This window comes from Peromyscus eremicus, chromosome 6 (assembly GCF_949786415.1).
Source record: "Peromyscus eremicus chromosome 6, PerEre_H2_v1, whole genome shotgun sequence".
Taxonomy (NCBI): domain Eukaryota; kingdom Metazoa; phylum Chordata; class Mammalia; order Rodentia; family Cricetidae; genus Peromyscus; species Peromyscus eremicus.
Genome location: NC_081421.1, coordinates 106,922,842 through 106,948,068, shown reverse-complemented (window position 1 = coordinate 106,948,068; position 25,227 = coordinate 106,922,842). Strand labels below are relative to the sequence as shown.

At 38.0% G+C, this 25,227-nt stretch overlaps 1 protein-coding gene across 1 annotated transcript in view; it reads left to right on the top strand.

The window, feature by feature from the left end:
- The window catches only part of Bank1 (B cell scaffold protein with ankyrin repeats 1), a 230,354-nt gene extending 208,672 nt beyond the window's left edge, over nucleotides 1-21,682 (top strand). Inside the window, exons 12-17 of the mRNA XM_059266624.1 lie at nucleotides 6,467-6,666; nucleotides 8,866-8,929; nucleotides 16,385-16,414; nucleotides 19,629-19,681; nucleotides 20,726-20,790; nucleotides 20,986-21,682. Coding sequence (XP_059122607.1) covers nucleotides 6,467-6,666; nucleotides 8,866-8,929; nucleotides 16,385-16,414; nucleotides 19,629-19,681; nucleotides 20,726-20,785 — 407 coding nt within the window. The 3' untranslated portion in view covers nucleotides 20,786-20,790; nucleotides 20,986-21,682. The remainder of the gene's footprint in view (nucleotides 1-6,466; nucleotides 6,667-8,865; nucleotides 8,930-16,384; nucleotides 16,415-19,628; nucleotides 19,682-20,725; nucleotides 20,791-20,985) is intronic.
- Nucleotides 21,683-25,227: the final 3,545 nt, after the last annotated feature.

The window sequence follows — 25,227 nt, the reverse complement described above, 5'->3', positions numbered from 1 at the left end:
TTTTAAGTGAGTATGCTATTAAAATACTCTCACAGGTATACCTGGAGGTGAGCCTCCTAGGTGCTCCCAGATGTTCTCAAGTTGACGGTCAATACTACAGAAATGACTGAAACTCTCATGGTTGGTTTTTGTTTTGTTTTAATGAAGCAATGTAATACTGCCAAAAGTGCCACCGTAAGGGCACTTCACTGCTGCTGAGAGTGACACATCACTTCTAGGAAAACATGAGTGGTCTAAAGGATCCACAGCTTTAAACAAGTTTATATGCAGAAAGACCACACATTCAGAATCGGTCACAACAAAATAAACAACAGGGCAGGCAAGGAAACAAGTGGAAAAAAAAAAACTCTGACAACATCTGATTGTACCAACCCTGGAAAAATAGCTTCCAGGAGTAGAATGAATAGATACTTCATGGACTACAAAAACCGGGGATTCAATGAAGTCATTCAAAACCATGTTTCAGGGAACAACAACGTGAGGTTCTTAGGCTGTAAGACCAGAGGAACAAACAGTCAACAGCCGTGTAGTCCTAAATCAAGAAAAAGGTAGAGAAAAGGAACACTCAAAATGAAGAAGCACCAAGACATGCACAGTACTTATTTCTGAGGAGTCTAATAGTGAGTGATTATCATCTCTGTTCTTGGTGCTACGGTATCTTCTAAGTGATAGGGAAATCTGTGACTTAAAACAAATAACCAAAATGAAGCCATAAAAAACATATATGCAGCCCTCAGGTTAAGGAGAGGTGGAGGCTTTATTTGGAGTTTATAAATAAATCTACGGTCCAGGTATCTCTCAGCTTACCCTGTGGCACTTGGTTTAGGTGCCTACCAGCTCTCAAGCACATCAACAAAAAACAGCCAAATTTAAATCTGACCATTGACTAAGTCATATTACCAAGGAGTTCTTTAAAATGTTATAAATTAATTTGCTGTGAAAATATAGTGTGCAACATGTCTGAATCTTTTTACATGAAAGGAGAAGAAATGGCTATGGAGAGTGCTCAATGGGTGACGTGCTCATTGTACAAGCATGGACCTGAGTGTGGATGCCTGGCACCCACATAAAACACTGGGGAGAAAAACATATCTGTGATGACAGTGCTAGGGGCAGAGAAGCAGGCAGATCCCTGGATTGCTGGCCAGGCAATCCAAGCCAAAATGGAAAGTTCTAGATTTAGTGAGACACTGCTTCAAAGAATAAGGTTGAGATGCAATTGCGGAAGAGGCCTAACATTGACCTATGGATGCGCACACAAATAAAAAAAAAAAAAAGATAAGGAGAGAGGAGAAGAGAGAAAAATGGGGAAAGAGAAAGACAGGTGGGCAAAGAGAAGGGGAAACTGGAACAAGAGAGAAAAGAATAGATAAAAATGGACCAGAAATGTCCAGTGTGGGGTAACTCTTATAGTGCATACCCTTCAAGGACCAGGATAGTATGTGCGCTCCATGGGGGAAGCCTACTGGGAAAGGGTAATGTTTTTCTTACTATAAAATCAATATATTACAGAAAGCTGTAGATTGAAAGAAATACTCGTCCCAATGATCATCTTTGAATATATAGTAATTTTTCCTTTGATACCTACTTTTCTTCTGCGTGTGTTTTTATCATTTATGCACTTTGTCACTATAGAATAAGCCCTTGAATGGGGCTGTCATCATTTTTAATATATTCTTTGTAGCTACATGATATTTATCAAATAAATACTTCATAGTTCATATTGTGCTTGTTATCTAACAGCAAGGCCCATTAAGTTCCTTCTTTCCAAGGTTTTAGTAAAAAATATTCCAACTCACTAACAGGAATTCAGTGAAATACTTTCTGACCTATTCTACTTTATTCAAATATATTGACTATAATAGGTTACTTGTTGCTTCTGTGGACAGTATTCAAACCAAATGAAAAGATACTAAAGATAAATTAAAAGGAACTAAACCATTAATCTGTCTTGAGGCTTTTGCAGTAAGTGACCAAGGGTTTCAAACATGCAGCTAGCAGTATGACCAAAGCTTTTTGATGAAAATGATGTACAGATCATACTACATCTTCTAAAAGTAAACAGAAATATAAAATTTCAATAGAAGAAAAACATGTGACCACCACCTCCATTAAATAGTAATCTTGATTCGATAAAAGAACCCATCAACATTGCCAAAATTTACAGGTCCTACATTTAGAGTAATGAGCCTGCCTTGAATGAGAAAGTAGTAAAGCTTCCAGATCATTTTTCTTTGGAGCTTGTCATGCTTAATAATAATTGATCAAGGCAGGTGCTTTATTATATTTTATAGGAGAAGGAAAAGCAGGTTTGTGGAAAATTAGCTTGTCCACAAGCAACTCACTTTTAGGACTTGAAATTGGAGACTTTTTGATTTGGGTCTTTTTGTTGTATTATGGAATTGTGAAAGACCAAAACATATTTCTTTCTGTCCTGAAGTCATCTTATTTACAATTTAAAAGAATTTGAAATTAAATGGGTAATTGAAATGAATACTATTAAAAATTTGAAATTAGATGGGGTAATTGAAACGAATATTAAAAGGATTCAGTTCTTTATTAATTTGTATGTGTTGGGGATTATCATAAAATGTGTGTGGTCAGAGAACAATTTTACAGAGTCCCTTCTTTCCTTCTACCTTACATGGGTCTCAAGGATCAGATTCATGTTTCTAGGTTTGGTGGTAGGTGCCTTTACCTAATGAGCCATCCCAACACCCCCAGATGCAGTATTTTAATTCAGTGAAACATATGTGTGAAGCAAAATTGCAATTGGCAATTTCCTGGGACTAGTTTACCAGAAACACCTTCTGTGAACACAGAAATGTAGCCACATGTTTTACTTGAGATAAAAATGGATTCCTGCTCAGGCAAAGGGATGGCAAAAGTGTGGTGATGGCTAAATGGTATAGCTTTGCTCTGGCAGGATGGCATGTAAATGCTATAGGAGCTTGCATCTCAGGACTTGAATTTGTGTGGAAGCCTGTCAATAGCAAGTGGTAGAAAAAGCAAGATCTCAATAACTCTTTGTGCTTCTGACTGCACAACCAGTTGGCCTTCTGGGCGGCTTGCATTCTCCATTTCCCTTGGGAGTCTGTGCCCTGTCATCCCTGCAGGAAGATTTAGAGTGTAGAATCTGTTGGTATCTTGTTAGTTCTAGGGGAAAAAAACTTCTGAAAAGTGAAGGAAGTCCATCCAGGAAACCAGAATGACTAGCCATGGAGACGATTTAGATGCAAGGCAACCATCCAGCAGACTCCTCTAGTGTTCCTAGTCCTGGACTCACTGTGAGAGGCTCTCTCAAAACTGAAATGGACACTAGAGATCAGTTCACACAGTCTAGGCTTGAGCACCCTTCGGGTAATTGAAAGTACTGCCTAGAGTTTAAAATGTCTTCCTTCCAGAAAAATCATTTTTAATCCATCAGTGACCACACTGCTAGACTGGAGCACTCCTCCCCTACTTCCCAAATCTTTGATACTATGTAGCTAGAGTTTTCTCTCCGGGTCCACCAAGCCCCCAGCAGTCCCTTAGCCCACTTATAAAATAAACATACAGATGCTTATATTATTTAAACTGCTTGGCCATTAGCTCAGGCCTATCATTGTCTAGCTCTTACTCTTATATTCAGTCCATTTCTATTAATCTATACCTTGCCACGTGGCTCGTGGCTTACCGGCATCTTCACATGTTGCTTGTCATGGCGGCGGCTGGCAGTGTCTCCCTTTCTGCCTTCCTGCTCCCTCAATTCTCCTGTTAGTCCCACCTATACTTCTTGTCTGGCTACTGGCCAATCAGTGTTTTATTTATACAGAGTGATATCCACAGCAATACTATGACTGAATGATGGTCTAGTTCCTTCCTTTGTTAAAGGATTCCCAAAGATTAGTGGACTCCAGGGCTAGGTAACCAAATACCTAGCTGAACAGGATGGTTTTATGTCCTTCTACCCTGGGCATATTCAGAAGTGACAGCCTTTTAAGAACATGCTTCTCTGAGACATTACAATGGGTATGCTGGACTTGTTGGCAATATAGAAACAAGAAGTTGCAATCTCAGATGAGTCCGGAGGCCAGGCAGGTGGCACAAATGTGTTGTTACTTGATAACAGGGATTGAGGTGTTCTGGGAAGCCCATAGCCTCCCCAAAGAGATGTAGGTCTGTTCATGTCTTTTAATATCACAGTGGGTAAATGAATTTCTCTGTGTCCTGCCAGTAGGCTCCCCACTCAGCCTTCATTTCTCATGCTAGCCTCCAGTGTTCCATTGGCATCCACACAGGACATGGGGCCCTCTAATCTCTGCTACACAAAGAGTACATTGTAACCTCTAGAATAACGTTTTCAGAAAAGAGCATTTCATTACAAAGAGTAGGTATTTACTTCCATCTTCCAGGGATAAAGTTCCAAATGACCCTAAGTCTTTTGTGACATTTAGATTTTTTTTACTGAGATCTCTTTTCTCAAATTAGAGATAATGGTTCTTCAACAAATGTTTAATATTAATGACATTAATATTTTTATATGTGGCAGGCATTAGACTAAGTCATTTGTTCACATAGTCTCCCTATTTTAATTTTTGTCTGTTACTTTTAGAAAGCTGTGGGGGACAACATGAGATTTGATGCATGTGTATAGTGTCCTATGATCAAGGCAAGGAAGCTAATGGATACTTCTCCTTGGATACTTACGATAATTAGAGTCATTTTGGAATAGTGTGATAGTTCAGTGTGTATATACACTATATACTGATAAAATCGAGGGGAATTAATGTTTCTCTTTCATTATTGCTTTGTGTGTGGAAGCTTCAGCCTCCTCTCCTTCAGCAGCTCATAAAGTACATAATAGGTTGTTGTAGGCTATATTCACCCCCTCACTGTTCACTAGGATTTGTTACTTCTCTCTAGCTATGTGTCCATTCATCAGCCTCCACATGTCCCTCCTCTCCACTACTTCCCAGCAGGTGGCATTTATATGTAAATATAAATGTGAATTATATCTTCCAACTGATTTTTATAGCAGTCTCATATGGGAGGGAACATGAAGATTTTTTCATGCTGTGTCTTAGTTTGTTTAACATGATGACTTCCAGTTCTGTTTGTGCTTTGGGGTCCACTTTCATGTGAATTTTAGTGTTTTCTTCTAGTTTTGTGAAAGATGTTCTTGGTATTTTGATGACAACTCTATTGAACCTGAAGATTGTTCTGATTTGTAGGGATATTTCATATAGCATTCTTTCTTCTGATCCATGAACAAGCATGGACTTGTCATGCTGTAGTATTTTATCTGTAATTTATATTGGAAGTTTTTCAATTTTCATTTGCATGGGTCTTTTAGCTCTTTATTTATTTATTACTTGGTATCCCCACATATACTTTGCAGCTATTGTCATATAATTTGTCTCCTAAAGTTCAAGAGCTTGTGGTCTAGAGTCACCTGTGTCCTGCTGGGTCAGGTTGGGTCTAGGCCACAACAGCCCCCTTTGCTAGTGTGGTAGGGTATCTATGAGGTACCAGATACTGGAATATGACCTGGTCTTTGACCCCTAGACATCAGTATAATTCAGACAATAGCTGCCTTCACATGATGACATCATGCCAGAGCAGCGTGGGCTCTGGGGGTTAGTGGGGATATAGGAGTTCTTCCTCCAATGGAAAACCACTGTGCAGGCTCTAGGTTGCTTCCCTAAATGATCTTCTTGCTGATGACAACAGTGAAACTTTCCAGGAGCTGAGATTGGCAGTGTCTGTGCTAATGAGCTTTGCTGAGACTCCTCCACCCCTGCCTTCCTCTGAAGAGAGTATACCTTCCCCATTGGGCCGTCAGGATTACGGGTGCTGGCTCCTCCTGCTCTTTTCCATTCTGCAGTCTCGGGTTTCCAAAGCTTCCAGTTCCTGCCTGGATGAATTTCATAGCTCTCTGACGGTCACTTACTTCCAAGTGCAGCTACCATCTTTTGCTCTGCTTCCCTTTGGGAAGAGGACACAGGCCCTGTGCTCCTCTACTTAGGCACTATCGAATTCCCATCCACATGATCTCATTTTATTTCTCACAAAAAAAAATGGGGTAGATGGTACTTCCTACAAATAGCACATCACTTTTACTTGGTCCTTATGTTTTATAGTAATAAAATGATTCTTTTTACCTATAAGGTAGATGCTAGGTACCACCATCCTTAAAAGGAAATACATTAAAATTTTTTCCTGCTTTCTAGATGTAGTGTTATAGGCCTGAGATCTCAGTAATTTGGAAACTGAGGCAGGAGGACCTCAAGTATGTGGTCATCTTGGATTACACAGTAACAACTTCTCTCAAAAAGAGTGAAACAAAAATTTTATGCTAGCTTAGTCTTCAACTGTGAATATATGATTAAGAGCAAGAAAATCCAATGAGTTATTTTGTAGAATGATTTTGTCCAGTGTTTCAAATGTTAATTTCCTGTTAAAACACCCTCTTCTTGAATTGTAGACAAAGCTCGGATGGAGGGTCCAACCATCTCTAGTGCAAAGGGTTATCTGACCACTGGTCAGGAAGAACTGCTCCTTGGGCAGGAAGAACTGATCCTCTTGCAGGAAAAAGTCAAGAATGGAAAAATGTCTGTGGATGAAGCTCTAGAGAAATTTAAACGTTGGCAGATGGGAAAGAATAGTCTGGAAATGATTCAACAGGTAATATGATCTTCTGGAACATTTCTTCACTTATGGTTCCCCTAGACTCTTTAAATGTTTAGTCTTCACAAGACATATAGACAACTATTCTTTTTTTTAATAGCCACTAAAAATGTGTTTGCAACAATCAACTAAATGCTTGAAAATAATATCCAAAGTTTTCACTGATAAGTTCATTTTGTGAACTCAACCTTGGAACCCATACCTCAAAGCTGCTTATAATCCCCATCTTGGGTGCAGAGAATGTTTGTTTTATCCCACTGCTGAAATTAACATGAAGCATCCCCATAGTAACAGGTGCTCGGCATGCTGAAACCTATAACAGAGACAAGGCTGAAAGAGACAAAAGTAACTGATGTCACATCAAGCATTTAGTCCTAAGTGTGATTAATTTTAACTTCTTTTTCCTTATCAAATGTGTCACCTATGCAACCTTGGCTGTTTCCAGTAAGAGGTATTCACCCCATATTCTACTTATCTCATAGGTTTTCCCACTCCCAGAATACTTTAAGGTTCTATTCTTTCCGTGGAAGGAAGGCGTCTTGCCTCAGAACCCAGTTTTCATCTAGCCACTTGATTAAACACACTTAATATACCAAGTTAGGACAAAACACAGAGAGCTAATATTAGCTGAATATTCTACCTCTACCAAGAGATCATTTTTATTTTAAAAGACAATGTAGTTTTTAACAATAGAAAAATGAGTCACTATGATGAAATTTCAAACAATATGGCATATTGGCCAAAGCAGTGTAGGCGAGAGGACTTTCCAAACACATCTGAGATCATAGCTTGTCAGAAACCACCTACCTAGAGGGGCAGATTTGGTTGCCAGTCAGTGGCTGAAAATGGTTCAAGTTTCACAATACTAATCAAAGGCAATTGTTTTTCCAAACAAATGCTAAAAAAAAGAGTGGAGGGTGGAGTTCTGCACCTGTGCATTGCTCATGAGCAGAATGACATCATTGTTTCTCCATCCTTACCAATACCATCACCTTCATGGTCACTCTGACCCTAAAATGGAGTAAAATGTGTTCAATGACAAGCCAATGCAACTCATTTTGTTCCCAGGAACTACACATACTTTATCCTTCTCAATCCCTTAAAAAAAAAAAAAAAAAAGATTTCAATTCAGTTTAGTGTAATCCATCTTCTTAGAAATTACTTCCCTAATCATTTCTTGAGACACTTAGTTGCTTCTAATTTTGTTTGTACATTTTTATCCATGAGGAAGTATTTAAGGCATGACACATGTGCCTAAACTCTCCGCCCCCCCACACTTCATATACTTTTCAATATTCCTCTTCTGGCTGCAAACATATTCATTTGTATCCTGGAAAAGAATTTACCAGCAGTGATTGTGACATGGTATGGCTGATGGAGGATTGTTCTGGGGAAAATGGCTCATTTTCATGTATGTAGCCAAAGAGTTTGAAGAGCAAGGAAGAGTGACAGTCACGTCCCCAGCCCTGAAGAAGAGGTGGCTACAAAGCTAAAGGCCTGGCCTTTCACCCCTCATGGGCATGCCCAGGGCACCTGGCTCCACTCAGAGGGGAACATCTGCACAGCCGTGGAAACAACCCCCGGGAAAGAGGCCTTCCTGAGGACCCAAAAAAAAAAAACCATGCTCTTAGGTTTTTCTTCTCAAGAAATTTATGGAGTGCGAGTGTGCTTTCTGTTTCTGCTAAAAGGATAATAGATGTGCTGAGCAGAATATTTGGAAAACAAAGATCACAAATATTCCGAGAAAGGGAATCTAGTTTCATAGTATTTTCCCCTGGGTCCTTCACTTTTTTGTAAATAGAGTACCAGGAAAGAATATGCCACATGGAGGCTGTAGATGAGCTCAGGAAGCATCCAGCTACAGCATCCTGGTGTAGTTCTTCACTCAGTGGCGGCACACAGGTGTAGGCATGCAGCTAAGGCCTGCTTCCAAGCCTGACTTAGAGCTGTGATTAGATAAATTACTTAGCCTCTCTGTACCTCAGTTTCCATGTCTGTGAAACAGGATCCTATCATCTTACATCTCCTTCATAACGAATAAGATTATGTATAAAGTACCAAAGATGTTTTAGACATCTTAAGTAGCAACTTATTGCTAAGTAGTGGGTTTGGGCACTGGTTACAGTAATAAATGCTTTCATTTTGACCCATTAAAGATTTTAAATCTTGGTATCTGTGTCCTGTGCTTTCATTAAGGAAAAGCTACGCCAACTACGAGACAACATTATTGGGAAAAGGCCAGAAGACGAAAATGCCTATGGTAAGTAAATTTGCCTGCTACTCAAAAATGATAGTGTGATTGTGTAGAAAACTGCAGGAAATGTGGATCCAGACTTCAGTTCAAATCCCCACATTTCCTCACTTCCCACTCACTGGCTGAAGACTCAATCTCTCCATTTCATTCTCTGCAAAGCAGGATTATTCATATATCCACCCAAGAGTGCTCTACTGACACAGATTGACCAACCAACGCTCACTACTTCCATTTGATTTCTATATAAGGTTATCTTGTTCCAGTGTATTTTTATTGGCTATTATATGGGTATCAAATAGGTAGGTCATTCCTAGTACAGTCAAGTCTCACAACTGTCCACATATGTATTGTTTTAAATTATCTGTCTCAGGTTGGCCTTTCCTCATAACCACATGTTTCCTGGCAGTGTAGGTTTCCATGGCTGATAGTTAACAGTTGCCCTGGGGATAGGGAAACAACCATGGTTAAAGACCAATGCCATTAAGATGGTAAGTCTTCTCCAAAGATAAATAATACACTCATTTTGTAGCGATAATACAAAATTGAAAGTAAATTGCTATATGGCCACTATTTCCCCAAGTATCTCCTCTCACACAGAAAATTAAAAACGACCACTAAGAAAAAGCACTTTAAAAAGCCCCATCTACCCACTGTAAGTATATATTACATAGCTTTTAGGTTGTACATCATGTGGAGATTCACTCTGTGAAATTTATTCTTCTTCTGTTATTGTGTTGGTATCAGTTTTCCTGGAGAGAATTCCTTAAGCTTTCCTATAAATGTGTTCTAAACTATAAATATACTTTGTAAAATAAGTAACATCATAAGCAAGAGATTGATTTACACATAACTGAGATCTACAAACTTGCATTATTATGTGAAAAAAATTACCATTTTAACAACTAGTAAGATTATAAATTCTATAAATAATCTTATTAAAATATTACATAAAATGTTATCTAGCATATCTAAAGAGCACATATTAAATACTAATGCTTCTTACAATGATCATAGTAGATAGATTTTGTTCATAATCTATAAATAAGGAAATAGGATTTGAGGAACTGAAAAAACCACACTGATTAGAATCTACTACACATTTTTGTTTGAATTCAAACATCAGCACCAGTGTTTTAACAACGAATCAGTTCTCTTTTCAGCCACAGTGGCACAAACAGCACTGAGTATGCACTCCCATTTTGTAAAATGCTAATAGTGATCCAGACAAGCAAGTAATGCTGAGAAGTGGATAGTAAGCAGGTGAAGACTATAATGTCCGAGTCAGGCAAGACTCATGAGGTCAATCTACTCATTGCCCACCTGTCTGCCAAAGGAGCATTTACTGACTGTGAAAGAGTCTCAGTCAATCCTGGGACTGAGAATGTGGAGAGTGTAACAGACAACTGAAGTGGCTGGGGCATGCACTGAACTGAACAAGAGTGGGCTCAGAGTCACACAGGAAGGACTGATGTCTGTGGCCGAGAGATGAGCTGAGTGAGGGTGTGCAAGGCGCACAAGCTAGCAACTTCAGGGGCACTGGAAGCAGAAACAGAGGCCAGAGAGAGGTTGAGTGAGCTAGGCAAAGGCCTACTGGGAAAGACTTTGCTGTTGACCAGACAGAGTGGACCATCTTAATGTTTCCTGAAACCTCTAACGCCTGCTGTACTAGGACCCTGACTCAGAGTAACCTCTACTCACAATATGCCTGACAAGTCCTAAAACCAAACTATAAAATCCATGAGAGAAACACAGTTTGTACCTCAGGCCTTATGAAACACTTTGGGGTTTCTGTTGGTGAAGATTGAAAAACAACAATCAAATCTGTAGAAGCTCATGTCAGAAGCTGAACTCCCTCCTAAAACAAGATCCTACACAGAATCCACAGTGTACAAGAGATGTAATCCTCAACATTCCGGCCAAAAAGTGATTTAAAATTTCATAAAAATAAATAGGAATCCATAGTGAGGAAAAAGAAAGCTATCAATAGTAAGAAACTGGTAGTCCCATGTTGACCTTTGTAGAAGAGGACATTAAGCATTAAAGTGTCTCTTATAAACATATTGAACTCATGCAAAAGACAGTTTAAAAGGGATAAACATAAAATATCATGAGGAAATTTGAAACTAATTGAAATAACCAAGTAGAAATTATAGAAAGCAACATTAAAATACAAGAAGCCTTTTATAGATAAAATCAGCATATCACATATAGTTAACTATTACTGACATTGAAGATGGATTAATACAATTTGCACAGTATTAGACAAAAAGATAAATGACATAGAGGAAAGCTTAAGGATATTCACTCTATCTTGTCAGAATCAATAAAGAGCTAAAGACTGTCTGGTAATATCATCAAAGAGCTGCAATTAAAAGAAAAGAGTACTTCCAGAGAAAATAGCCTTGAAACTTTTGCTGAAATAATCATGCTTTTGAGAAATGCAACCAGAGGATTTGTAGAAAAATTGCAAGGCAATAAACATTAAAGAATTCCATATAGGTAGAAAGAAATTCAGATCAACATTGAAGGGATAAAAACACTTCAAATCATATAAATGAGGTATCTATAGACTGTATGTTCTCTGTGCTTTGGTAAATTATTGTAATAACTATTTAAAACAAAATTTACACATAAGTTATAGACTTGAACATGTGAAGGAGAAAAACATTTAAACAATACCATATAGAACAGAAGCTGCAGCTAACTGGAATTGGGTGAAATTTTATGCATGATAAAGTACAACATGTAGAATGTGAAGACTCAATTAAAAAATAAGAGGAAGGGGGTAAAATAGGAAGTGTAAGGCAGAAAACAGGAAGGAGGGCTCTATTATCTCAAATTAGTTTGAGAAATTGAACTTGCATATTTTATTAACTTAAAAATAAAAAATGAGGGACTAGAGAGAGGGCTCAACAATAAGGAGCACTTGCTACTTTTGCAGAGGACCTGCAAACCACCCACATGGCTTCCCAACACCCACCTGGTGGCTCACAACCATCTCTACCCGAGGTTCTGTCTCCCTCTTCAGGCCGTAGGAGAACTGCATGCATTTATTACACATGCAGGCAAACACACACATAAAATAACCAAAAAGAAAATTTAGGAAATCGATAGAGGAAATTAATTAGAGTATTAAAAAGTATTTAATTCTGAAGAATAAATCATGAGAATTGCAATTGGTACATACATAAAATAGATAAGCAAAATTGCAAGAAAACAAAATAGTGGTAGTAAATTGAGTAATATCAGTAAAGTGTTTAATGTAAATTGATTAAGCACTTTACTTTAAAATAATGTTTTTATGTTGCACAAAAAGAATCCCTTAATGTAGATAGTCTACAGAACATTTATTTTAAATAAAGGGAAGATGGCCAGCAAATGAAGGTTTACCACCATGCCAAGACATAGCACAAAAAGGCCGTCACAGCCATGTTGATACATGACAAGATGATCTGAAGATAAAACCCATGGCCAGAGATAAAAGAATACATTAAAAAAGAATAAAGTTCTGCAGGATGATATAATAGCCTAGATATTTCTGTTATATGTATGCTTATAAGTTTTATCACAGCCAATGAAGCAAAAATTGGCAATACTCAGAAAAGTCCTCACACTTTTTTCAGTAGTTAACACATGACAGAAGTCAACAGAGATATAGAGACCTGAATCACAACCAGTTCAACCAATCTGACACTTACTGAATAAGGTGTAAAAACACTGAGCTCACATATCTGAGTAATATGTGCTTGGATGAGATTAAGATGGAGAACTGCTGAATCATCAAAAACTTCAAAACACTCTGGAAGATCAAAAGGTTAAGAGAATGCTCCCCAAGTGTTGAAGATTCATTCCAAAGTATTTAGGAACCAAATACGATGTTTTAATCCTTGTATCAACAAAAGAATCATAGGCCGGGCGGTGGTGGCGCACGCTTTTAATCCCAGCACTCGGGAGGCAGAGGAAGGCAGATCTCTGAGTTTGAGGCCAGCCTGGGCTACAGAGTGAGTTCCAGGAAAGGCACAAAGCTACACAGAGAAACCCTGTCTTGAAAAACCAAAAAATAAAGAAAGAAGGAAGGAAAGAATGAATGAATGAATCATAGAAAATTATTTTGAAGCAAAAGTTATTGTGGCCAGAATACCAAAACTTGTAGTATGAGGCAAAATGCCATTAACCGTTAAATTAAAGGAAAATTTATGACATAAAAGTGAGAAGACTATACTTATTTCTATATGACCTTTAAGAAATTGTTAATATCTTTTATATTTAATGAATAAGAATTGAGTAGGGAAGTAGAAGAAGAGAAAATATAAACAGAATTAAATTAACTGTGGAGTTACATAGGATTGTCAGAAAAGAATATAAATAGGAAAAACAGTGCATTCTGAAGTTTGTAGTAAACAAAAACAATGGTAGGCCATGCTCCCCAGCATGATGATAGTGGACTGAACCTCTGAAACTGGTGCTGAAGAGCCTAAACTAAAATAGGAACATATCACGACCCTTATCAAGAGCCTTAAAAGAGTCTGTTAGGTCCACTGACCAAAAAATCATAGCCACTGCACTGTCAAAGATGAAGCTAGAGATGGACTTTGACAGCTCTGGCATCAGCCAGGTGCAAGTGGTCCTCTTTGGTTTCCAGGATGCAGTCAATAAAGATCTTTGGAATCATAGCATCAAGCCACATTGGATGTTTGCCTTGGATAGTATCATTCAAAAGGCTGTGTAAACAGCTATTACCATTCTGGTTCCAGAGTTGAGTCTACATTTTAGTGTTGCATTCAAGAGTGACACAGCTGACCCAGAAGACTTGGATGTCAAAGATGAACATGAGGAATCATCTTCAAATCAACTGTCTGAAGATCTCAGGCCATCATTGAGGATGCTGTGGCTACCTTGGAAGTGAATACACTCAGCTACACTGTATCCCACAATTCCCAGAGTGCTCACAGTCTTTGAATGGGCAGCTTGGAAGGATGAAAATAGAAACTAATATATTACTTGAAGAGTTAGTTCAGAAAGGTTCAGAAAGAAAGAGTTACAAGCATTCCTTTGTTGTTGGTTGTTTTACTTTTTACCCCCACCCCCGCCACCAAGCTCCCAAATAAATCACACACAGAGGCTTGTTATTACTTATAAATGCCTGGCCTTAGCTTGGCTTGTTGCCTACAAGCTTTCTGTAATTTACATTATCCTGTCTACCTTTTGCCTCTGGGCTTTTCCCATTCTCTTCTGTATATCTTATTCTTACTCTGTGGCTTACTGTGTAGCCATGTGGCTGGCCCCTGGAGTACTCCTTATCTGGCTACTTCTTCCTCTCCCAGATTTCTCCTTCTGTCTCTCTGCCTGCCAGCCCTGCCTATCCTTTCTTCTGCCTCGCTGTTTGCCATTGAGTTCTTTATTAGACCATCAGGTGTTTTAGACAGGCAAAGTAACACAGCTTCACAGAGTTAAACAAAAGTAACAAACCTTAAAATAACATTCCTTAACACTCCATCAAGCTATTGAAGAAAAAGACCAAGAAATTAAACACCTGAATCTTAAGTCTCAACCAATAGGCATACCTGGGTTTCCCATATGCCACCTGACCTGTCCTGGCACAGCCACTGAAGATTCTGAACTTACTGGCTGGCTGAGAGGAGATGGAGCTGATGAGGACACCATAAGTTGGTTTCTGGCTGAGGATTGCACACTAGTAGATGTTCTCTACTATGTTACACGTGATGATTTAAAAGGCCTCAGACTAAGGGGAGGGATGCTGGGCATGCTGTAGAAGGCCATCATTGACTGTTCTGGAAAGACAAAGTAAGCTTCAATGAGATGCCAATCAACAACTGTTATGAACATGACTTTAAAAGGCTGCCAGACCAACCTAAGTATAGGACGTGGAACTGGATGTACATGATTGCTGAGGGAAGATTAAAGTGTGGAATGACTTTGAAAAGATCAGATACATGCTTAGTGTGTGGTCTGGTGATTCCAACCCAGGATATTTTTCTGATGTAAGTGAAACCTTGTATCCACCAAAATACCTATTTATAAAGCCTATGGAAGTTTGATTCATAATAACTGGAAACAATCAGAACATCAAGCAGCAATGTATGTAATTACATTGTGTCTGTGTGGTGGTTAGTCTTATGCCAACTTGACACACAAACTAGAGGTATCTGAAAGGAGTGAAACTTAATTGAGAAAATGCCTCCATAAGATCTGCTGCAATGCATTTTTTAAATTAGTTATTGATAGGGGAGGGTTGAGCCCATTTTGGATGGTTCCATCCCTTGGCAGGTGATCTTGAGTTCTATAAGAAAGCAGGCTGAACAAGCCATGGGAAGCAAGCCAGTAAGTAGCACCCCCTCCATGGCTTCTGTATCAGCTCCTGTCTCTAGGATCCTGCCCTGTTTGAGCTCCTGTCCTGAATTCCTTCAGTGATGGAGTACCTTGTGGAAATAGAAGCCAAATAATCACTCTTCTCCCCAACTTGCTTTTTGGTCATGAAGTTTCATCACAGCAACAGAACCCCTAACTAAGACAGCCTGTATTTATGCTGTGATACTACCTAAGCAGTAAAAATGAATACTTCTACTATGCACAATACAATGAATTCCAGCTGGGGTGCTGAGTGAAAAATACCAGGTATAAAGCAGAACATGCTGTAAGATTCAATTTAGCTGGTGTCTTAAGGTTTCTATTGCTATGAAGAGACACCATTACCACAGCAACTCCTATAAAAGAAGGCACTTAATTGGAGTTGGCTTATAGTTCAGAGGTTTAGGCCATCATTGTCATGGCAGGAAGCATGATGGCATGCAGGGAGACATGGTGCTGGAGAGGAAGCTGAGAGTTCTACATATGGATCTGCAGGCAGAAGGAAGAGAGAGTGAGCCACTAGGGCCTGGCTTGAGCTTCTGAAACCTAAAAGCCTAACACACTTTCTCCAACAAGGCCACCATCCCCCAATAATGCCACTCCCTGTGAGTCTATGGGCACCATTTTCATTCAAACTACCACAATAATACAATCGACACTAACCTATAGAGGTGTAGAGTAGATCAGCTGAGGCTGTGAGGAATACCATTCTGATCTGAGTATGTATTCTGTTACAAGGAAACCTATTGGACTGATAGGCATATAGTTAATGGATTTGTTTTTAAAATCATCAGCTTGTACACTTAGAAATTGCTTAAAAATATGCAATAATTTCTGAAAAATTTCAATTTCTAAAATGAATGGAGTGTTTCAGACTAAAGGAATATCAATGCAGAGAAGCAGGGTTCCAACAGCTATAAAACAAGCTTCAGACCATAACACCTCAGGGCTAGTCAGAAATGACAGAAGTAGTGAGACTTGGGTTCACACATTATTCAAAGGGAGGATTAGTATTTTCAGTTTATGTTATAAATTTCAGTCACCTCTTAGGATAAATATTAAACTTCACAGAATGTGTTTTTTATCTTGTAGATAAACTCACCATTGTGCACCATCCAAGTGGTAAGTGTTAAGTATTAAATTAAGGATTTAAACTATAATGAAGTACACATTAAATGTTTATAATTGATGTAAACCTAGTAGTTTTATATTGGTGTACAACTTTGCATAGATTGCATGTTTATGTATAAAACCATTTGACATCAAAGATAAAAGTGTGGTGCCTCTAGAGCAACAAGGGGTGTCCCATCAAAATGGAGAAAAGGGACTTTGGGATTTGACTAATTGTGTCCTTTGGCACCTAATAGAAGTTCTTGGTCTTCATCTATTTTTATTCTTTAATTAGCATACAAAGTGTGAGATACCATCATGGCATTGTCTTTGCTGATCTTCCTTTCTCTTCTGCCCCCTTATATACCGCCACGCTCAGTAGCTTCCTTTCCATGGTCTTCATCTATTTTTATTCTTTAATTAGCATACAAAGTGTGAGATAGCATCATGGCATTGTCTTTGCTGATCTTCCTCCTTTCTCTTCTGCCCTACCCTACTGCCCCCTTATATACCGCCACCCTCAGTAGCTTCCTTTCCATTTCCATAGCAGCACTTTTGTTCAATTTCTCTCTCCCCTTCTCAGTAACTCTTTTTCTGCTTTCATGGTCCCTTTTCTCATTTCACAGCATATATCCATATGTATACATAGAAACATTAAGAGCCAGGGTCAACATATGAAAGATAGCACACACTGTTTTCCCTTGGGTTCCTGGGGGAACATTTTTCATTATAGAACCTTTCACTTCCTTCAGTCTGTTTATTACTACTTATGGTTTTGTTTGTTTTGTTTTGTTGAGATGTTGTGAATGAAATGTTTTTGCCAAATTTATTTTAGAAAGTTTGTTATTGATATATATGAAAAATTATGGTTTCTGCCTGTTGGTTTTAAATCCTGCAACATTGTTCCATGTGTTTATTAGATCTCAGAGTATTCTGGTAGAGTTTGTAGGGTCTTTTAATTAGAGAATCATGTGGTGAAAAGGAATCATTTTACTTCTTTTCCTATTTTTAATCTTTTTATGTCTTTACCTTGTCTAGGTGAAGCATTTTGAGTACTATATTGAAAATAGTGGAGACCATCTATGTCTAGCACTTTGAGTACTATATTGAAAAATAGTGGAGTGATTACCCTTGTCATCCCCAAGGTTTTAGAAAAAAATTCTTTCAGATTGTTGATATTTAGTATAATATTGACTATAAATTTGTTATGTATAGTCTTTAATTTGAAATATATTCTTTTTATTTCTAATTTCTCCAGGATTGATATCATATGAACTGTGTAAAATGCCTTTTCTGCATCTATTGAAATGATCATGTGACTTCTGCCCTCAATTTTAATTACACTATGTATTATACTTAGTGATTTGCATATGAGCAACCAGACTGAAAGTTCAGCCTTCATCAGTGAATCTTTTCAGTCTTGGGCTTTTCTTTGTGGAGATTTGTGTCAATCTTGTTCGTCTTTTCACAGAACCAACTCTTATATTTATTCTGTGCATTATCCCTTTAGTTCCTGTTTTGTTAACTTTTGCTCTAATCTTTATTCTTGCCATCTATTGGGTTTAGGTTGTTGCGTGTTCTTCAAGAGTCTTCTGGTACACCATTAGGTTATTTGAGATTTCTCATATTTTACTGCTAGTACTCATAGCTATAATCTTTCATTAGGGCTGCCTTAGCTGAATCCACAGGATCTGGTAAAGTATACTATTGGGGTTGTTTTGTTATTTCTGGGCTTTAAAGAAAATTCCCACCTTGATGCCTTTAATGCCCCACTACTCATTCCAAAGTATATTATTTAGTCTCTGGGTGTTTGTGTCATTTCTGAGGTTTCTCTTGCTATTTGTTTATATTTTTCCATTGTGGTCTGATAAATACAAGGAATTGTCCCAATATGGCTTTTTTTATTTAATAGGGATTACTTTGTGCCATATGATGCAACCAATATAAAGATCTATATAAATATTAGAATGGAATTATGAAGTTTCTTGCTAGTATTGTGCTGGTAAATATGTGTTCTTTTATGTCTTTTAGTGTTGTATAGCATGCCAATATGCAGTGCATACATATTTAGAGTTGCTGTTTTTACTTAGTGAATGTTCTTTAGTTAATATGGAAGATCCCTCTCTATATCTCCTGACTAGTTTTGCTCAGCTGTCTTCTTTAGCAAGCATTATAATTGCTATGCTTGCATATTATGACTTCCATTTGATTAGTAGGTTGATTTTCATTCTTTCACGCTCAATTTTTGGATGCCTTTGCTAGCTAAGTGCACTTTTGGAAACAAGAGATAATTGGATCTTGTTTTTAAATCCAGTCAGTTAGCTAGTGATGTGTTAGAAAGTTGTGATCATTTTTTCATTTAAAGTTTTTGAGAGGGGCTTGCTATTTCCTGTTCTTTTGGTTGGCTAGATTACAGTGTTTCTTTTACTCCTATTGTACTAGTGTTGGAGGTCCACTGGTTAGCTGTGTTGGACAGCATTAATCCCTTACCACCTCATCTTTGTGTGTTCTTCTCACGGCATGAACTCTTTCATGTCTTCTCATGAATGAATCAATCTCAATTTTCTCATATGTAAAATGTAAGAGAAATGTACATTGGGATTTGTTATAAAGGATGATAATGACTTATGGAACTGGCATCTGATTGCTGATATACATAAGTTATTAATAGGGGAAATTAAATTTGTGCAATACTCAAGTGATTCATATGAATGTGGTAAGAAGAGGAATACAGGACAAATATTGGGAAGGAAAAGAAGAGTTTGAAGCCAAATAGAGACCTATTGAACAACCAGCCTAAACTAGTAACTATGAGAGGGAGAAGCAGTATGACTACACTGTGTGGCTGGGCTGGAAATGGGGGTCTCATGGTAATATTAGAAGAGGATCAGAAGCTACCAGTGGCGAGCCTAGAAAACTGTGCTTTGCAACTGACCAGTTCTGGCAAGTGCTGAAAGAAAAATAAAAGGGTTTAGTGAAATAGAGGTTGTTAATTCTAGGGTTTGAAAAATTTTATCTGAACAGAACTGACTCCTCAATATACTACTCAAGTCAGTCTGTATGAATATAACATTCAGTTCACCGAGTATACTTATAATATGCCCTTGTTCTCCACTTAATATTTTTCCTATTTACTTATATTTCATGCTTCATAATACTTTCATTAATGAATAATTGAATTATTATATGTTATTAATTGAAGAAATAGTAAAATCTGTATTTATAGGTAATAATGCCCACAGTGAAAATACATTGTACAATTGTCCCTTCAACAATAAGGTAAGTTGTGTTCATTTTAATTTTTTTAATACAAGGGAAGACTTTCTCTGTTGAGAAACATAATAACTTTCCATCTTGTTTGTTCTTTGAGCCAAGAAGAATCAGTAAAGTTAGAAAAGCATTAGTGTTTAAAATCCATGAATAGTGTCGGCAGTGGTGGCTCCCTTGTTTCAGGGAAGTAATATTTTATCATGAAAGTCATTCATGCTTTAAGAATAAATTGAAGTGTTTGCATTTCTGGATTTTATGACCCACTGCAGTGTGTGTGTGTATTAGGCTCTCTACTCATTGGAGTGCAGAATTGGAGACTGTATTGAAGCCCAAGAGTTTATAAAAAATACTTTCTCACCAGTGGGCGGTGGCACATGCCTTTTTGCTTTTTATCTCAGCACTTGGGAGGCAGAAGCAGATGGATTTCTATGAGTTTGAAGTTAGCCTGGTCTACAGAGCAAGATCCAAGGCTACACAGAGAAACCCTGTCTCAAAAAAAAAAAAAAAAAAGAAAGTTTTGTCAAAGAGCTTAATTCAAAATCTGAAGGAAAAAAGATACACACACACACACACACACACACACACACACACACAATTTTTAAGCTATACTTTTGTATTTTAAAGTATACTTAAAAAAATGGGTTTCAAAAAGTAAATACATATACTTTATATTTTAAGACATGAGAAATTTTGGGTAAGTGTGAGTTCCCATTACTCCACTGTTTACTCTTAAAATTGAAGCAAACTTTGAGCCAGGTGTGATCCGTCAGCCTGTGATCCCAGCCCCAGAGAGGCCAAGGGAGGAGCAGGCACAGGGTCAGCCTAGATGACACAGTGAGATTCTGCATCTGAAGAAATCAAACCCTACCATTTTGATGTAGCTGAGCTTACTGTGACCGTTGCCTTTTAAGACAGAGAATTGACTATGAGTTACCTTACAGAGCTGTTTTTCTCAGAATCATGAAGGGCAACTATGCTTTATAATGTTTCCTTGTTGAACTTTAAAATGGAAAAGCCTTAGTTTTGTATCATTTTTTTATTATTAATTCATAGTTTCCTGCTCGACTCCAAGCTGAAAAGGAATTTGGTTTCTGCTGCAAGAAAGATCATTAAAGAAGGTAAAATAGTAGTTGTTTCTTAGGAAACCTAAACTTGGCATGGTATAGATTTTAATCAAAGAATAAATGAACATTTTTTTTGAGCTAAAGAAAAATGTGCCTTAGATTTATAGATGGGGTGATTTTAAACTAGGTAATAAACGTCCATTGATGATTCATCATCCCCTAATCCATTTTCTGTGATCTTAATTTCAGATGATTATAATTAAAGTCAAGAATCTGCAAACATTTTGATACCTGGACAAAACAAGACTTCTGGTGGAGTGCCTGCTCTCTGGGACTCATCCTCATGTAGATGAACACAAAGTGTGCCTTTGAATTTCAGGATGTGTCATCCACAATTTATTACTGCTATATGGAGACTCATATCATTCTCTGAAAATCCATTCATTTTGCCACTGAAGCACCTAATTTTCCCATCTTGAAAATTAAAGGAAAAAAAAACAGCAGAGTTAAATGCAGTCTAGCAAAATTATGGCACTAAACTATATAGATTATTCATCCTACTCTCTACCCCTTCAAATAAAAACTTATTTTATATTTGCTTTTTAAATGACAGTCCATTGTCTGCCTTTCTCACATTTAAGAATGTTCTTGTTACATCGTGTTTCCAGATAGCTTCTTTGATTTAGTGCCTATTTGCATGTACCTTTGAAACGTACTTTACTTACATTTTCCTTAGTTGATGTTTTGTTTCTCAGTGCTAACCAAACACTCTGCCACTGAGCCATATCTCCAGCTCTCTCCATTGTTTTCTGAAGTCATATTAATTTTACCAACTAATGGTGTGCACACTGATATTTCAGAACATGCATGCATCACACATTGGTCGTATCCATCCTGTCCCCTTCTAGAAGGCCCTTTTTTCATGCCTCCTTGTCCCCAAGTCCTTACTAAATGTCTTTCTCTCAAATTAAAATATATCTTTACAGCTTGTGTTGTTTCTTATTAAGAGCTGGAGACTTCATCCACCTGTTCCTCAGAAGTAGTTCACTAGCTTAGACTGGAGTATAAGTTTATCATGCTCTGATCCTCGTGCAAAATGTTCTCAATGCATTGGATGTTTAAAATTATTTGTGATTCTCTAAAACAAGTTTATTGGGATTAACCACTAAATTTTCCTGTTTGTCATCTTAACAAACAAACAACCAAAAAATAATATAGCTAATTTCAGTAGAAAGGAATGATATAATAGAATAAATACAAATGATAGTTTTTGTAGTTTCCAAACAGTGATTGGAATATCTATCTAAATACTTTATTGTGTTTCTCATATATTAACATTTCCAAATAGTTTAGTTTATAGAAGTTTAGTCAACTCCTAATAGAAGGTGCTTCTGATTATGACATGTAGAAATTCAATTCAGTTTCACATTGAATATTTCAGAAACAGTGGATGTTACACACACATTTCTATAGGCTGCCTTTGTCTCTATAAGCTGTCTCAGCCAAATATTTAGGGAAAGCAACAGAAAAAAATGATATATTTTCCAGAAACATTAAAGCAAAACAGTTGTATCTTTACACAAGATTTCCTACAACAGCCTATGACCAAAGCCCATAGTTAAATCACTGACTTTATTCTTATTTAAAATGTAAAATTCAATGAAGTATAAAGTGGTAACTTTGATAATTATAACATATTAATTTACTTCTCTGAGATTCAATTATGTGAGAGAGAAAGCCTGAATTTTACTTGCCTCTTTAATGCCAAAAATCTAATGTTAGACACTCTAAATCCTACCCTTATCAACTGGGCTGGCACAAATGAAAGATGGCCAAAGTGGCATCTTCTCATACACTGTGGCATTTGAAATATGACTACTTCATTGAGACAAAGAAGCTTAGCAAAGGTAAGACAGAAATGCCTGGCATTTTCCATAAAGTCCCTTTACTATGCCTCCTGTCCTTGATCCAGCAGGCTTTGCCCAGTAGGGAAATGGTTAGAGAAGGTCAGAGAGAGGGGAGTGATGGACTGTCCTCTTCCCACATGTTGCATAAAATTAACAGATAAAAATTAAGATATGCTTAAGGAGGTGGAAGGATACATTAAAAGTTGGGATGTATGACTAGGCCCCAGGTGGATCTCTGGGAGTCCAATTAATGAGAATAAGGAGGGTTTATATGAGCGAGAATTGTTGAGACCAAGGTCGGATAAAGCACAGAGACAAATAGCCAAACAAACGGAAACACATGAAATATGAACCAATGGCTGAGGGGTCACCAACTGGATCAGGCCCTCTGAGTGGGTGAGACAGTTGATTGGCCTGATCTGTTTGGGAGGCATCCAGGCAGTGGCACCGGGTCCTGTGCTCACTGCATGAGTCGGCTGTTTGAAACCTGGGGCCTATGCAGGGTCCCTTGGCTCGGCCTGGGAGGAGGGGACTGGACCTATCTGGACTGAGTCCACCAGGTTGATCTCAGTCTGTGGGGAAGGCTTTGCCCTGGAGGAGATTGGAATGGGGGGGGCGGGCTGGGGGGAAGGTGAGGGAGGGGAGGGGGGAGAACAAGGGAATCTGTGGCTGATACGTAGAACTGAATTGTATTGCAAAATAAAAATTAAAAAAAAAGTTGGGATGTACAAGTTTGCACTCCACCAGCAGTTGAGGAGTGTTCCCCTTGCTCCACATCCTCTCTAACTTGTGGTTTTGATCTTAGCCATTCTGACAGGTATAAGATGGAATCTCAGAGTCGTTTTGATTTGCATTTTCCTGATGGCTAAGGATGTTGAACATTTCCTTAAGTGCTTCTTGGCCATTTGAGATTCCTCTGTTGAGAATTCTCTGTTGAGATCTGTATCCCTTTTTTAATTGGATTATTTGGTATGTTGATATCTAGTTTCTTGAGTTCTTTATATATTTTAGCTTCGATGGGACTGACCTAGGACCTCTACACATATATTACAGTTGTGTAGCTTGGTCGTCTTGTGGGACTCCTAACAGCAGAACCAGGAGCTGTATCTGACTCTGTTACCTGCTTTGGGGACCCTTTTCCTCATACTGGGTTGCCTAACCTGGCCTTAATAAAAAGGGAGGTGCCTAGTCTTACTGAAACTTGCTATACCATGGCTATATGATATACATGGGAGTTCTGCCCTTTTCTGAAGAGAAAAAAGGAATGGACAGGGAGGGGAAACTGTGAATGGGCTGGAAAAAATAATTATTTTTTAAAAGTGGGAATGATCTTACTGATAGGATAAAGAGCCCAAAGAATGCTGTAAATTAAATTCAGTGAACCCTTTCATGTAGTAGGGAGAGAACAGAGTTTGTTTAAGAAAAAATGCAATCAAAGCCATTTGTTTCTGAAACAAGCACTTCCCTTCACTCAGACAGAGCTATCCTGAGACGGAACTGACATTTGATAAGACACCACACAAATCAAAATATTTAAAAGAGCAAGTAAAATGGGTACGGTACAGTCCCTTTAGGATATAGGTGGCAAAATACAGAAAACATCTAGCAATAGGTTTCTGTGCTTGCTGTTGTGGCCACACAGCATTGCTTCAGCTGCCTCAACTTCTTTTTAATGTAAAATTTCTCAAGGTGGTTAGGAGAAGTGAGTATGATTGAAGCACATTATACACATGTGAAAATATCAGACTGCAAGCTGAGAGAAGACTCATCAATGTGATGTTACTGCACAGGCGTGAGGACCCGAGTGCCAGATACCATAGTGCTCACTGGGAAAGAGGGATAGGAGGAGCTTGCTGGCCAGCTAGTCTTATCAAATTGGTGAGCTCCCACTTCAGCAAGAGACTCTGTTCCAGAAAGTAAGGTAGGGAATTACAGAGGAAGATACCTGCATTGACCTCTGGCCTGCACACACACAGAGGCCCTATATACATACATTTCCACACATATGCGATAAATATAATAAAACTCATAACTTTGGACAGTTAACATATGCTGAGTTTTAAAAAGAATTCTCTCAAAACCTATTGTGATGGTTAATCTTTTCTTATTTTTCTTTCTTTTAATTGGTATAAAACATGTACTGTTCAAGATGTATACCTCTGATAACTGCTCATGGTGATCGACACCAGTATGATCACCTCTGTGTCTACACACTGATCATTTCCATCACTCCAAAACCTTCTTTCGTGCCCCATTTGATACCTTTAATTAAGCTGAACATTATCTTTTAGTTTTTATTAAATTTGTTCTTCAACAATTTCATACATGTATGTAATGTGTTCTACTTACACTTATTCTTGACCCTCTCCTTCCTCCTCCTTATAAATCCCTTCCTCATACCCATCTCATTTCGTTTTGTTACCCACTACCTTTAACAAGGGCCATCTCTGTGACCATAGGTTTAAAACTATCCATTAGATCCCAGTAGACCTACTTGCAGGTACACAATTGAAGATTATGAATGCCCCTCCCCAGAATCCACCAGTAGCCAATAGCACAGAAGAGAAGGGTGTGGTGGTATTGT